At 37.4% G+C, this 13,959-nt stretch overlaps 2 protein-coding genes across 2 annotated transcripts; one reads left to right on the plus strand and one right to left on the minus strand.

Moving 5' to 3' along the window:
- The first annotated feature begins 259 nt into the window (after positions 1-259).
- On the plus strand, positions 260-6,902 carry LOC110749497 (hydroxyproline-rich glycoprotein family protein). Its single transcript, XM_021949609.2, has 3 exons — positions 260-528; positions 1,148-5,746; positions 6,545-6,902. Exons 2-3 carry the CDS (start codon positions 4,521-4,523, stop codon positions 6,591-6,593), a joined length of 1,275 nt encoding a protein of 424 aa, XP_021805301.1. The 5' UTR covers positions 260-528; positions 1,148-4,520; the 3' UTR covers positions 6,594-6,902.
- Positions 6,903-7,274: 372 nt separating this feature from the next.
- LOC110749460 (putative flavin-containing monooxygenase 1) lies at positions 7,275-10,211 on the minus strand. The gene is made up of 5 exons (XM_088247369.1): positions 9,699-10,211; positions 9,089-9,329; positions 8,393-8,571; positions 7,942-8,291; positions 7,275-7,820 (listed from the first exon to the last, which is right to left on the minus strand). The coding sequence occupies exons 1-5, from the start codon at positions 10,173-10,175 to the stop codon at positions 7,469-7,471; spliced, it is 1,599 nt and encodes a 532-aa protein (XP_088103495.1). The 5' UTR covers positions 10,176-10,211; the 3' UTR covers positions 7,275-7,468.
- Positions 10,212-13,959: the final 3,748 nt, after the last annotated feature.

Below are 13,959 nucleotides of genomic sequence, written 5' to 3' on the forward strand. Positions count from 1 at the left end.
TATGATTATGTCAAGGGACACGTGTCAAGTGTTGAGAAAGGTAGTGAGAGTACATCTTGAGTTAAAATGGTGAGCAAAAATATACTCGATTTCGTTCACATATTTTCTTTTTATTTTGTTAAGAGTAAAAAAGAATCTTCTTCGTTTATTCCACAAAATAAAAAATCATTTCCGTTACATTTTTTGGTTTAAAATCTGTGATGGTAAAGTGAGTTATTTATGGATGGCGCAGGCTTTTTGGGCCAAGTGGGCCAGGTGGGCCAGGAGCAGTTGCTGCCTATTTCTGGTTCCTTTCGTGGCTTCCCACGTGGCAACCTTTCTCTGATTGGAGCCTTGGACCTCAGCCCACGTGGCATCCTCACCCGTAGTGGAAAATAGCCGTTTGATTACGACCCGTCACATCATGTCCGTCAGTCTCCACAGGCGGTCCCACCGCTCTTTTAAGCCGGGAAATTTTTTCCAAAATGAACAGCACCAGTGCACCACCATCCTTTCTTCGTGGAAAAGAAATAAAATATTGTAAAACAGGTTTTTCCTATTCCTTCCTTTTTGTTTTTGTTTAATCTGTATTTTTTAGTTACACTTTTTTACTTTTAAACAATATTTTGAAGCCACGTTCTTGTATAAGAACAAATTGTGCTTGTTAGAGCATTGCTACGCATGTCTGTCTATCAACTCTTGATTGTAGATCAGATATTGTGAGATTCATTTCAGTTAACATTAAGCATTTGTATATTCACATAACGTTTCACTACACGCATTTGGATAACCGGCCGTAACTCATATTAAGAAATTTGGTTTCGCCATTGTAGAATTGATTGCAACTAACATTTTTAACTGCCATAATTATATCTAGCTAATTTACATGGTACAGGTACAAATTTTCTTTTAGGATAATATTTTTGTGGGTTCATTTCTAAAAAGAGTTGTGTGAATTGTGCAAAATATTATGGAAAACAAATTTGCAACTATTGGTTACAAGGCAGTTGGTGTAGGGTCCTTATTTACTACTACTGGACACTAGGCAGTACGTGCATTGATTGATCTAAGTCCTGCGTGGTGTCTGCCTAATTCAGATTTGGAAGCAATTGTTTGTTTTATATATAAACATATTTATATACTCATGAATATTTGTGTGTTAATACAGGATAATGAGAGCAGAGAGAAAAGGGCACGACCAGCGCAGGGCCCGCAAGCAAAGGCCTCTTCTGCAGTGGCTGAGAAGACGGACAACAGTGACATGAATGGATTGTGCGACTGCAAGTTTCTTTGGTGTAAAAACTGAAAACTTGGGAGCTCATGTTACCATTGAGGCTCTACCTATAGAGAGTTTTAATTTTTATTGTTCTCACAGTGGTGTGAAATGTGAATGGAATCCAGAGAGAGAGAGAGAGAGAGAGAGAGAGAGAGAGAGAGAGGGATGAGATTTGAGGCGGTTGGGTTGGGATGGGACTGGTGGGCGAATGCGATTCGTCAAAAGCCATCTGTTGGTTATTTTATCTTGAAGATCAAGACACAGCTGCACCTGCTGCTGCTGCTAAGCAAAGGGATTGGTGGAAGGTGGCTGCTTGGTTTTGGTTTTATCAGAGAAAAAAACTCATCAGTAATCAAAAGCCCACATGCATCCATCCATCCATTCAACTTTGATGTTATCCACAGACACCGCAGAAAAAAGAGGCCTGTTTTCTCTCTCTCTCTCTCTCTCCCTCTTTCATACGTTCTACTTATATATATTATGCATTTATCCATTATTTTATTCTTCATTTTTTAATCCCATTCATGTCCTGTACACTTGTAAATCATCTGGTATTGTCCTTCTAAGTTACACAGAATTTCATGTAAATTTTTCCTTCTAAATGTTTCTGCTTGGTTGAGAATTTGCTGGTATATCTGTCTGCTTATTTCTCCAAGACTCAGTTTGTTTTGTATGTGTAGCTTCTATTGATTTTCTCTGGTGGGCTATTTGTTCAAGTTAGAGGCTTTACTTATTTAACATTAGCCGCTGAGTTAAAGATTCGCAACTTTGTTTGGGAAAATGGTAAACTCATTCATATCTCCTATTGAAATGATTATTTTATTCTGTGACGTGAGTGCTTGCGTAGCTGGTTATATGTTTTCCTCCCATCCATTCTGCCCTATGTTTGTTTGGATTTTTTTTCTTTTCTAAATTCTTTTATGGCAAGAGACTTGGCTATGTTCCAATCATGAAATAAAACAAAATTCTCTTGTAAAAAATAAAAAAGTTCAGTTGTTGTAACACTGTCGTTGGCATAATTAAAGATTTCTACTTTTATTTAGCTAATAGATTAGAGAGTTATTGGTTTTCAGTCTTGAAAATTTAGATGAAACTTGCTGCCACGCCTACCTGTTTACAATGTTGCTCTGCATATAGTCTAAGCAGACATTTCTGACAGAGTCAAATAATGCATGGAACTATTTGAACAGCTATGATGGTGTTTTCCCTTTCTTTGGGGATTGATTCAACCATTATATAACTTCTAGTGCTAAAAAAATTTGCCCCCAATCTGCACCACAGTATTTAGATTAGAACAGACATTGTCTGAATGAATTTCTGTTTTAGGTCAGTTTATTTATCCTAAGATGCATTCTTGATTTGTTTATGCATACACAAGCAAGTTATTATCTTCTCTAGACATCATTTTCACTGTCATTGCTTCCTGTAAACTCTGCTATGAGCCATGCCTCTGTCACCACAAATTAGAGTAAAGAATGGCAGTGAAAAAGTTGATTAGAAAAGGCAGTAACAAAGGGAGAGGAAAACAAGAAAAGAAAAGAAAAAAACTAATAATTTGAGGGAAAGGGCTTGAGGGAGAGAGAAGGCGGACGGTATGGAGCATTTCTGTCTTTAACATGCTGTGGAATGCCTTTGCAAAAAGCCAAAAGGTCCAAGTTCTTTGTTTCATCAACAGATTCAAATCCTTTTGAACAACTTGTTTAAACAGAAAATTTGGATGGTTTCCTTTTCTCACTAAAACTAGAATTTATAATAGAAGGTCACAGCAGTAATGGGGATTCTTCTGTCAGTCCATTGTAGGCTTTTGCTGACGTTTTTAGAGCCTGGTCCCGTTTTACTTACAGACAACATACTAGAACACCATATTCAATTTTTTTATGCCTAAAATGTCCTCTCTGTCTTGAGTAATTACTTACCAGTAGATCAGAAAATTGAAACCCCAAAGATCATCCAGTATTTGAAGGAAAATTACTGCTATCAATTGAATTTCTGTGTGTCTGTGTTTTTCTTCATTTTCTTGTTGCTGGTGTATGATATAAGCTAGGCATATACAAGTACACTTCTTATTTCCTGCTAGGCATATTTATTGGAACACGTTATACAACAATTGTTTAAGAGGTGACTATGAGCTGTGGCTTACGCGTATTGGGTGAATTTATGTCCTGGTGTTGCATGCATGCCAACTCCATCTGTTATCGTTTACATGGACAATCTTCCAAAATATCTAAGAATCAATTTGAGAAAGTAAATATTTTCAGCGAGCAGGCTATGTTGAATAATGTCCTAGTTGTACACGGCAAATATCATTGCACAAAAGATATGGTTGAAGTTGTATGGCATTAGTTTTCACACTAGAATTTGTTCTGTTAGGCTTTATCCATTTACCATGAGTTGGTTGACTCTATTTTAGTACTGAATTAAAGGAGAGAACGCATGCTTAATATTTTCCTTTCTCTTTTCTTTGTGATGATTTGAATGTAGGATATAATCTTAATTCTATTCTTTTCATGTCACTTGAGTTAATTTGCCACCGTGTTATGTCACTTAAGGCAAGACTTATCCCCTACTTACCAACTGATTTCGCCTTATATAAAGTCATTTGGTGAAGTACACAAACCTTATAGAACTTGATTGTTTTTCTTTCTTTTTTCTTTATGATGATTCAACTACAAGATCTTTATCGTACTTCTATTTATGTTATGTCACTTGAGCTAAAATTCATGAGCTACTTAGTTTGTCACCGTTATGTCGCTTAAGTTAAGACTTCTAGCCTACTTAACAGCTGAATTTTCATTATATAAAGTCATTTTTTGAAGTAGACAAGCCTTATTAAGATTAGAACCAGAGTGTTTTCCTATTTTCAGTTCAGGCAGGGGAAGAGAAAGCTTTGTTTTTTTTCTGATGATCTGCAGGCAATAGAAAGTTTTGTTCATCAGAACGAGGCTAACATGTCTCTTTAGTGCTAATGACAGTTGAATAAAAGAAAGAAAACTTTTATTAAGGTCAACCTTCCTAACTGCCCATTTAAAGCTTGTAATAAAACTGTAACAAATGAGGTTTGCCAAATCAGAGAAAAATCCAAAAAAATTTAAAAACCCTACTGTCCCCAGCTATTTATAACATCCAAGAGGCCCTCCGGAGATCAACCTGTGCTTATCTGCAGTGTACTTTGTTCTTCAGAATACAGGAAAAACCCATGATTCTCCCAACCCACCCACCTCTTTCTACATTCCAGTTACACCAAAATTGAGAGAGAGAAAGAGAGATGAGGCAGGGTCGATCCTCAAAGCAAGAGACCAAAGACTTAATGGAATTAGGTAAACTCAGTAAGCTCAAAGAGGAGCCTCATCATCTCTCTGGTGCTTACATCCGTAGCCTAGTGAAACAGCTCACCTCTTCAAGAACCAAAGACCCCATGAACCCCAATAAGGACCTAGACTGTGATGCTTTTCCCAACCAAAACATGGCCAAATTTGGTGAAGGTTTTAGTGAAACCCAACAACATACACAGCAACCCCACCAGCCCCAACAACACAAAAAACAAGTGAGGAGGAGGCTTCACACCAGCAGGCCTTACCAAGAGAGGCTTCTAAATATGGCTGAGGCTAGGAGAGAGATTGTTACTGCCCTCAAGTTTCATAGGGCAGCTATGAAACAAGCCAGTGAACAACAGCAACAACAACATCAGGACCAAGAGCAACAACCACAATCACAACAATTGCAGCCTCAGCCCCACCCTTGTTTTGAACAAGAAGGGAGAACTAAATCTAGGAGAAATCCTAGAATTTACCCATCAAGCACAGCCAATTATCCTGAAACTCTGCCCTTCCCATCTGATTTTTCTCATCATCAATATCCCTCTGTTCCAAATCCATATTCCTGGACTGCTTCCACAATTGCTCTTCCGCCTGAAAATTTTGATTTCACACTTCCAAACCAGACTCTTGGCCTGAACCTCAATTTTCAAGATTTCAACAATATAAACACTACCCTTTACCACAACAGCAACTGCCCACCATTTTACTCAACCTCAGCCTCAGCCTCATCTCCATCATCATCTTCTTCCCCAGGTCTCTCTGTTGCTACTGATCAGGAAATTCCTGGCTCAGCTGCAATTTCACAGATGGAAGTGGAGGCTCCTGCAGTGACTGATGTCACTGACTCTGGCATCACAATCAGTGGTGGAGGAGGCTTGCATGCAGCAATGGATGATGAGGAGATGGCAGAGATCAGATCAATAGGAGAGCAACACCAGATGGAATGGAATGACACCATGAATTTGGTAACGTCAGCATGGTGGTTTAAGTTCTTGAAGACCATGGAACTTGGGGGTCCAGAAGGGAAGCCTGAAGATGATGATAATGTGTGGTACCATCCATTTGATGAAGCCATGGAATTTCCAGCCTGGTTGAATGCAAATGAGAGCTGTTTTCAACATCATTTGAATGATTACTACTCAGAGGGCTATTTTCAAGATCCTGCCTTGCCTTGGTAAGACCCCAAGCAAACTCATAAAATTGTTTCTTGTTCCATGGCCTTTTTTTTTCCTGGTACCATAAGGAGCAGCTATTTTCTTTCATCACCAATCTGTTATTTTCTTCTGAATTGAAAATATTATGTGTGATTGCATCATTAGAATCTGTTTCTTTTTGTCTTTTACTGAAAATTAGAAATTGATTTTTTGAACCTCACCCGTTGCCATAGTCTTTATTGTCATTAGTGCAATGGTACCTGGACCCAATAGAGCTAGCCATTATAATACGTGGGAAGCCATGAGAAAGTGTGGCCATTACTTTTGTTGTCTCTTCAGCTTCTCTTTTTACAGCTGAGAGCTGTGTTTAGACCTCTGTAAGTTCGATTTTTGACAGTAAGAAGCTTTAGCTGATAGGCATATTTTTTTTGGTACATGCGATAGTCTAAACTAGAAATAATCTAAATTATAGAGGAAAGAGATTTCTCACACACACATGCATCAGTTTATTTTTTTTCTTTCTTTTCTGCCTCAAGATCTTTGAGTATTATCTTTGAGTATTAAAGCCCAAGGATACAAAATTATCAAATTTGAGGCTCGGCCCAAGTAAATTTTTTGTAAAACACAACCTGTAGGTCTACATGCCCATGTCAGGTTTTCAGTAAAGACTGCGTTAGTTTGACTAACTCAGAGGATTTTATTTTATTTAGAACAAAATTATTTGAATTGTTTATTGTTTATTGTTTACTTACAAAATGATAGTTTACTAATATTAATTTCTTTGCTTTGTTTTTCCCTTGTAAATTTGTGACATACAGCATGGACATTGGAGAAATTGAAGGTATTGATGGGGAGTGGTTAGCTTGAGCATGACAAGGATTGATGTTTTTTTTGTGAATCAAATCTTTGGCTCTTTTTCTTTCTTTATTAATTCTTTAAATATTATTATTTTTTCTTTTCCTTCTAGTTTCCTTTTCATCTTTGAAGACATAATAAAGGCTTGCAAAAATTATATAGCAGGCAGGCCATAGAGGAAAATAATGAAGGAAGAGAGGAGTGTGCCTTGTCTCCTTTCTCAGCTTGATAGATTGAGAAACTTTTACATAGCTTTCCTCAATCTTTTTAAGTTTCAGGGATTTGCTTCATATGATATTTGAGAATATTTGATTTCTATCATACAGCTTTCATTGGGAGCCAATGATTGATGAGAAAATAAGAAATTGAGAATTTTGTCTGCTTCTACAAATAAAAATTGTGATGAGGACACACAATTTGGCTATCCTAGTTGTATTTCTGTTCTTTAAGCAGAGTTCATATGGATTGAATTTGAACCACATTTGCAGGACAAATTATAAATAATATGACTCACAGTGTTCCATACAATAATTGTTCTTAAAGTTATTTTTATAAGTAGAATATGCTCTTTGTTTCTTTATAATAGATTAGCTTCACTTGTGTTCAAGCTTAACAAAGGGGCAAAATCTCCATCTTTTGGGGCATAAGATTTCAATTTCACAAATTTATTACTTTATTGATCAAACATCTTAACACAGCTTATATGAATAATATGAATATGGAAAAGAAATGCATACATCAGCAAATGGGGTGCATAAGAGCCTAAGTCCCCAAACATACAAATAGGTAAGGTTAATTACTATAATAAAATTCAAGGGAGCCGATATTCGCACTCCAAAATCAAAATAAACTTCTTTGTAGCTCAACGCAGATTACACTTCTCGAATTTAATTATTGTTTTCTTCTTCACAATAGTCTCGGCTGTTATAGGGGCTAAAAGCTTCTGAAAACCAGTTGCCCTTCCTCCAAGACTTCCATCCCATCTCCTCGCATATCTCATCGCTGTGGTTGATGCTGAAAGTGGAAATGCAGTGTCTCTTGTAAAACCGGGTCGTCTTCTTCATCACCTCCATCTCTCTGCTGATCTGGTCAAGCATTTCTTGGACAGTGGGAAGCTTGAATTCATTGTCAACTAGTCTTGCTAGCCATTTGCTCCTCAACTCTGCTGTGTGCAGGTTAGAAACACTCTCTATGAACCCCACAAATGCCATGTTGGGAATCAATGGATGGATCGTACCCCTGAAATAACATGTGCAATCATTCATATAATCAATTAAGAATTCTAAGGGTTTATACCACTTTGGCTTATTATTAAACTATTATGCTCGTTTCAAAGTAACAGTTTGACAACGTATCATACCTGTATAGGGGCATTGTCCCGGAAGAGTCAACCACAAGACTGCGGAAAGGCTCAGGTAACACAGATTGGAGCTTCTTCTTTCCCTCATAGCCAGTGGCAAGAAGCACAAGATCAACCTCCAATTTGGTGTTGTCTTCAAACTCAATTCCTCCGTTCCAAAACCACCATTTTGGTGACCTTTTGAACAATATTTTACCCTTGTCTGCCTCAGCAAAAAAACTCTCTGGCAAAATAGCCATCTGGCAAGAAGCATAGTCCTCCACAAATGGGTGATCTGGTTTCAGTCCATACTTCACAAGTGGAAGCTTCCACACCAAATATGACTCTATGAACTTGGAAATTGCCATCCTCTATTCATGAAAAAAAAGAGTACCCAAGTTTGAGTTTTGCCCTTGAACAATGTATAATTAGTGTAAAAGTGAGTATTAATAAGAGATAAATATGAATTTACCATAGGGGATGAAAGAAGGCAAAACAGGGCTCTGAACAAGTTCTGGTTTGGCCTTTCATGTAGGAACTGAGAGGACCTTGTTGAATAAAACAGGAAAAATGGAAGTCCCCAAATCCAGTAAGATGGAACAGTCCAATGCAAATTCCTTATCACCATTGTGCATGCTTGCCCATCGGGTCCTTGAATTGACCAAAAGAAAAATGTCAATTTATGTTTTAAATCTCCACTTGATCATTTGCTACATATATATATATATATATATATATATATATATATATATATATATATATATAATACAAACGATAAATTATCAAGGGAAGAGTGTTTCTCACACACACTACCAAAGTGTCATGTGGGTTCAAATCTAAAACCGCTGATATGCAAATCAAGGTCTTTTTCGAGTGGGCTAGATCCCGTTGGCTTGGCTAAGTGATCATGATGTGCTGTAAATTGATGCTAATTTTGGCTAATTAAGTTGTTGCTAAAGCCCAAAGCAACCTATAATTGGTAATATACTGATAACGTGTGGTCAACCGAGTTTAATATATAATATATGTTGCTAATGTCACTTTTCAGACTGACAGTTCCCACCAGTTTGACCATTCTGTCCCCTTAAGTGGGTTTACTTTTTTGTTTTAAGCATTATTAATATCACTAATTAGGATTTAGGATGAGATTTTTTTAAAATAAATATACCTTGGTTTGCCTCGGCGCACTCCATAGCCAAATCAATGCCTGACTTCTTGTAGCCAATAATTGCAACTTTCTTGCCCTTGAGGAGCTCACGAGCGGCTTCGTTGTCAAGCTTAGAGTAATCCATGGAGTGCAAGACCTTGCCTTGAAATACTTCTTGACCTTTGTTGCGCGGGAAACTTGGCATTCTTGGTATGTCTCCATATTTCCCAATGCAAATCACAATAAACTCGAATGCATACCACTGCAAAATCCAAACAAGTATTAGTTAACAAACAAAAAAAAAAGTTCACATATTTATGATTTAATGTGTCATATTTCCAGTTAATTTTCACATCACAAACACAACTATGCGCAATAAGTAAATTTTATGGTATGTCTCACAACATATAATTCGAGACATATAACATTAGTTTATTGATTGTATTACTGATTACATATCTTATATAAGAATGTCTAGATGAATTTTAAGTGAAAGATATTACCAATAAATATATCAAAACATAATTAAAGTCATGCAAACTTTATCATAAAGACAATAAGCATGCATGAAGAAGATATATAGTGACTAAAATAAAAGTTGTGTAAAACCCAATTTTCAGGGAAAAACAACCTGAATGATGTTTGGATCTCCGGACGTCTGAACGGCGACCTCCCAAACAGGATGGCCGGTCAAAAGATTCCCATACTGCCTGGATTTCAAAGTCACAGGCAGCTGGGTGGCTTGATCATTACCAACATAACGAATTTCCACCACCCTGGACTCAAACTTGACATATTTCAACACGTCAAAGTGTGTGGCATAGGCATACAAATAATCCAAGACCTCAAGGTGAGAAGGGAAGCTTGAATTGTCCCTCTCAGCCCAAGGGTAGTCAGAAAACTCGAAATCGCATCGAGGGGTTTGGAGTTTGGTACAATTGTAAGAGCAGTGTTTCCAAACACCCCCAATCGAATCAGTGGCCTCAAAGACCACAGGACTGTGACCTGAAAGCTGTTTGGCTGCAGCAATTCCGCTAATACCAGCCCCTATGATGCCTACTTTGGACACTGAATGAATAAGGCGGGTTTGGTTATCAGCAGCAGCCATTTTGATGTTTGGATTGGACAGTATAAGCAAACACAATATATGAGTTTGTAATGGATTTTTGCATGTGTATGGACTTGAGAAATGAGGCCTATTTATGGAGAGGAAAGGTTGACATTTTCTTCTTCTAAACCTAGTTGTATACTACAATTATATTTAAAAATGTTGTTGGTAGATTCAGTACCTAAGTCCATAACAATCTAATAGAAAATTGGGAGACGTAAACTTAATTATATGGGATTAGTTGGCATAAGACTAGCTTGACTTCTTGTGTTCCCATGGATATACAAGTTGTACCATGCATGTGTTGGTGTTTTGTGATATAGTTTGAGATCCGAGTCCACTAAATTAATCTAAAATTATGGTAGTTCCACTGTTCCTCTCTCACTGAATTATGTCACAAGTACATGCACTAATACCAATTATCAAAGGGTTCATATTGTTCTAATGATTGATATATTTTTTTAATTCGAAAATAGTTATAGGCGCGTTCGCTAATCATCGCTCTAATTGATCTTATTTGTCAAATAATAAGGGTTTAATTTAAACCAACTCGTCTTGGTAGAACCGAGTACGGATAATTTGCCGCGGCAAAGACCACATGACAATATCATATGTGCCATTACGTGTAGCACGTTGCCTTGACCCCTCTCATTCTTATTAAAACTAACCTTGCATGTCAACGCAGCCAATCCTTTTTATGGACACCTTTCAATCTATAATTATCATGCAATATTCAAAATATTATCTAATTTTATAGTCCGAATTATCAATCTGACAACATATAAGTTTAAATCGAACGCAAAATTCGTATGATAATTTTTTCTTATTATGAAGTGTGGATCATGTGATTTGATATATGTGAATTAGATCAGTTAATGAAGATAGTGTGTATGCTCCTACACCGAGGTCGATTCCCCATATATTAGAGTAGAGTTGCAAGAGATCGTTTTCTCCTAGTTTCTCAATTTTAACAATTTTCTATTACAATCGATTAAATTTACATGTTTTTCTCACATGTCCCTTTTTATTGACTCTTGTAATGGAAATTCAGTTAACCTGGATTCTCAACAACCATCTATGTACACGGTCCTGTCCAGTACAGGCGACTGTTCGGTCAAGAACTTGAAAATACGTATTCTTATTTTGTTTTTTATAAGCTGTAAAATAAAACCTACCCGAGTAAAGAAGTATTTGACTTGAAAATACGTAGAGAATTTTGGTATTTCTCACAGCACACCTTTGGGTTGATGGCGTTATGGGTCACTTGACTCAGTTCATCAATTGGGTCATAGAAATTAACGTGTTTGATTTATATTTTTGACCCAAAACCACTTGCCAAATTAAATTTAAATCAAGATCTCTCTCCCACCCTAAACCCTCAGTTTTTGTTCAAAACGAGGGAACTTTTGGTCTTTGTTATACATTTTTCCAGATTCAAGGTCCAACAATGTGCATGAAACAAAACGAGTAGTCTCCAGAGGATGTCTTGGGTCAAATACAATTTTGAAAATATATTATTTAAATTTTAGTTATCATTAAATGAATGGTTATTAAATAAAAAATTCAAAAACTTACGTTATTCCTCTTGTCTTTCTTTCACTGCGATGATTATTATTACGAACATAAGTTTATTGGAGATTAATCTTGAAACAAAATAAATAAATAATTTACCAAAAATGAATATATAAAAAGCTGGGCCTGCATTGAATCAAATGTGAGATCCAAGCTTGGGTCGACCCACTAAGAGCAACTCCACCCATTTGCCCTTAGTCATGGCAAGGGGGGAGCTAGGGCAGCCACTATTCACGTGTGAATAGTAGTTGCCCTTGCAAATAGTATTTTGTGTTTCCACCCGTTGCCATGGCTAAGGGCAGTTACTATTCATTTTTTTGTTTTTTTCACAAATTTTTTTTACCTCAATAATTAATTCGGATAATATTTTCGGACAAGGTTTTCGGGTTCCTACATGTCAAGACTATTAATAATCGGATAAAATTTCCGGATAAGATTTTTGTGTTCAAATTTCAGATTAATTTCAAAATTCAAAATTCAGATAAATTTGGGTTCAAATTTCGGATGAATTTCAAAATTCAAATTTCAGATAAATTTGGGTTCAAATTTCGGATGAATTTCAAAATTCAAAATTCAGATAAATTTCAAATTTCTGATGAATTTCAGATAAATTTCAAATTTCAAATTTCGGATGAATTTCAAATTTCAGATAACATTTTCATCCAATCAAATCAAGCCACGTGGCATCTCTATCTAGCCAAAATTTTCTATAAATCCAGAGGTTAAGCTCATACCTCTCACACCACATCTTTCTATATTTTCATTTCTGAGAGTTTAGAATTCATACTCCATTCTCAAATGGAAGATTTTATGAGATGCTAGGAGAGGCAAGAGCGAGAAACAAATGAGAGAAGGCGTAGAGCAGATGAAAGAAATATGTTGCAGAGAGAAGAAGATGAACAAGTTGTCATAGCAGTGGCTATGCTTGATGAAGAGAACCAAGGTTGCCGCCGTGGTTCAGAAGTCGGCTGTCGCCGGAATGTGGACAGACATAGGCAGTCTCGGGGTAAGAATCTTTTGGAAGATTATTTTATCCCAACTTGTTTGTACTCTGATGTTGATTTTCGAAGGCGATATAGAATGCAACCCCATTTGTTCAATAAAGTCATGCATGATATTTGCAATTATGATGCATACTTTGTTCAAAAGTGTGATGCTGCTGGGGTTGTCGGACTTCTTCCGGAGCAAAAGCTTACAGCTGTTATACAAATGTTGGCGTATGGAGCATCTGCTGATCAGGTGGATGAGGTTGCCCGGATGGAGAAGTCAACTACGTTGGAGGCTTTGGTAAGATTTTGTGACGCAGTTGAAACTATGTACACTAGGGACTACCTACGTAGACCTACGCCCAGGGACCTCCAACGGCTTCTACAAAAAGCCGAAGCTCGAGGATTTCCAGGAATGATTGGCAGCATCGACTGCATGCACTGGCAATGGAAGAATTGCCCAACTGCCTGGCAAGGTGATTACGGAAATAGAAAATGCCAAAAAAGTATCATCCTTGAAGCCGTTGCTGGCTTCGACACATGGGTTTGGCATGCCTTCTTTGGAGTAGTTGGATCCCAAAATGACCTCAACGTGCTGGGTCAATCCCAGTCTTCAACGATGTTTTGAGCGGCTAAGGCCCCAATATCACCTATCAAGTCAACAATACAGTCTACCAGACGGGGTATTATCTAGCTGACGGCATCTACCCGAGGTGGACCACATTTGTCAAATCCATTCCGAATCCCCGATCCCAAAAGCAAAAATTATTTGCTACATATCAAGAAAAATACAGGAAAGATGTCGAAAGGTGTTTTGGCATCCTTCAAGCTCGGTGGTTGATTATTCGAGGTACAGCCCGTATGTTTGATGAGGAGGTCCTCAGAAGCATTATGATGACGTGCATCATCCTCCATAATATGATTGTGGAGGATGAGTATGATTATGAAGCTACAGAGGTCTACGAACCGGATCCCATGAACACGGCCTTGACACGAATTTATGAAAGGCCTATGGGGCCAAGTGGAGAACCATTTGAGCCGGATCCGTTGGTTAGGGATGGTCGTTTCATGACCCGTATGATAGATCGATACACAGAGATGCAATCTTCGTATATTCATGAAAGGCGTCAACTTGACTTGATGGAGCATCTATGGGCGGTGAAAGGCAATGAAGAATAGATGCTTTGGTTAGGTTTTATTTATTTATGGTTTGGTTGTGTTCTTTT

Source organism: Prunus avium, chromosome 1 (assembly GCF_965620075.1).
Source record: "Prunus avium chromosome 1, drPruAviu1.hap1.1, whole genome shotgun sequence".
Taxonomy (NCBI): domain Eukaryota; kingdom Viridiplantae; phylum Streptophyta; class Magnoliopsida; order Rosales; family Rosaceae; genus Prunus; species Prunus avium.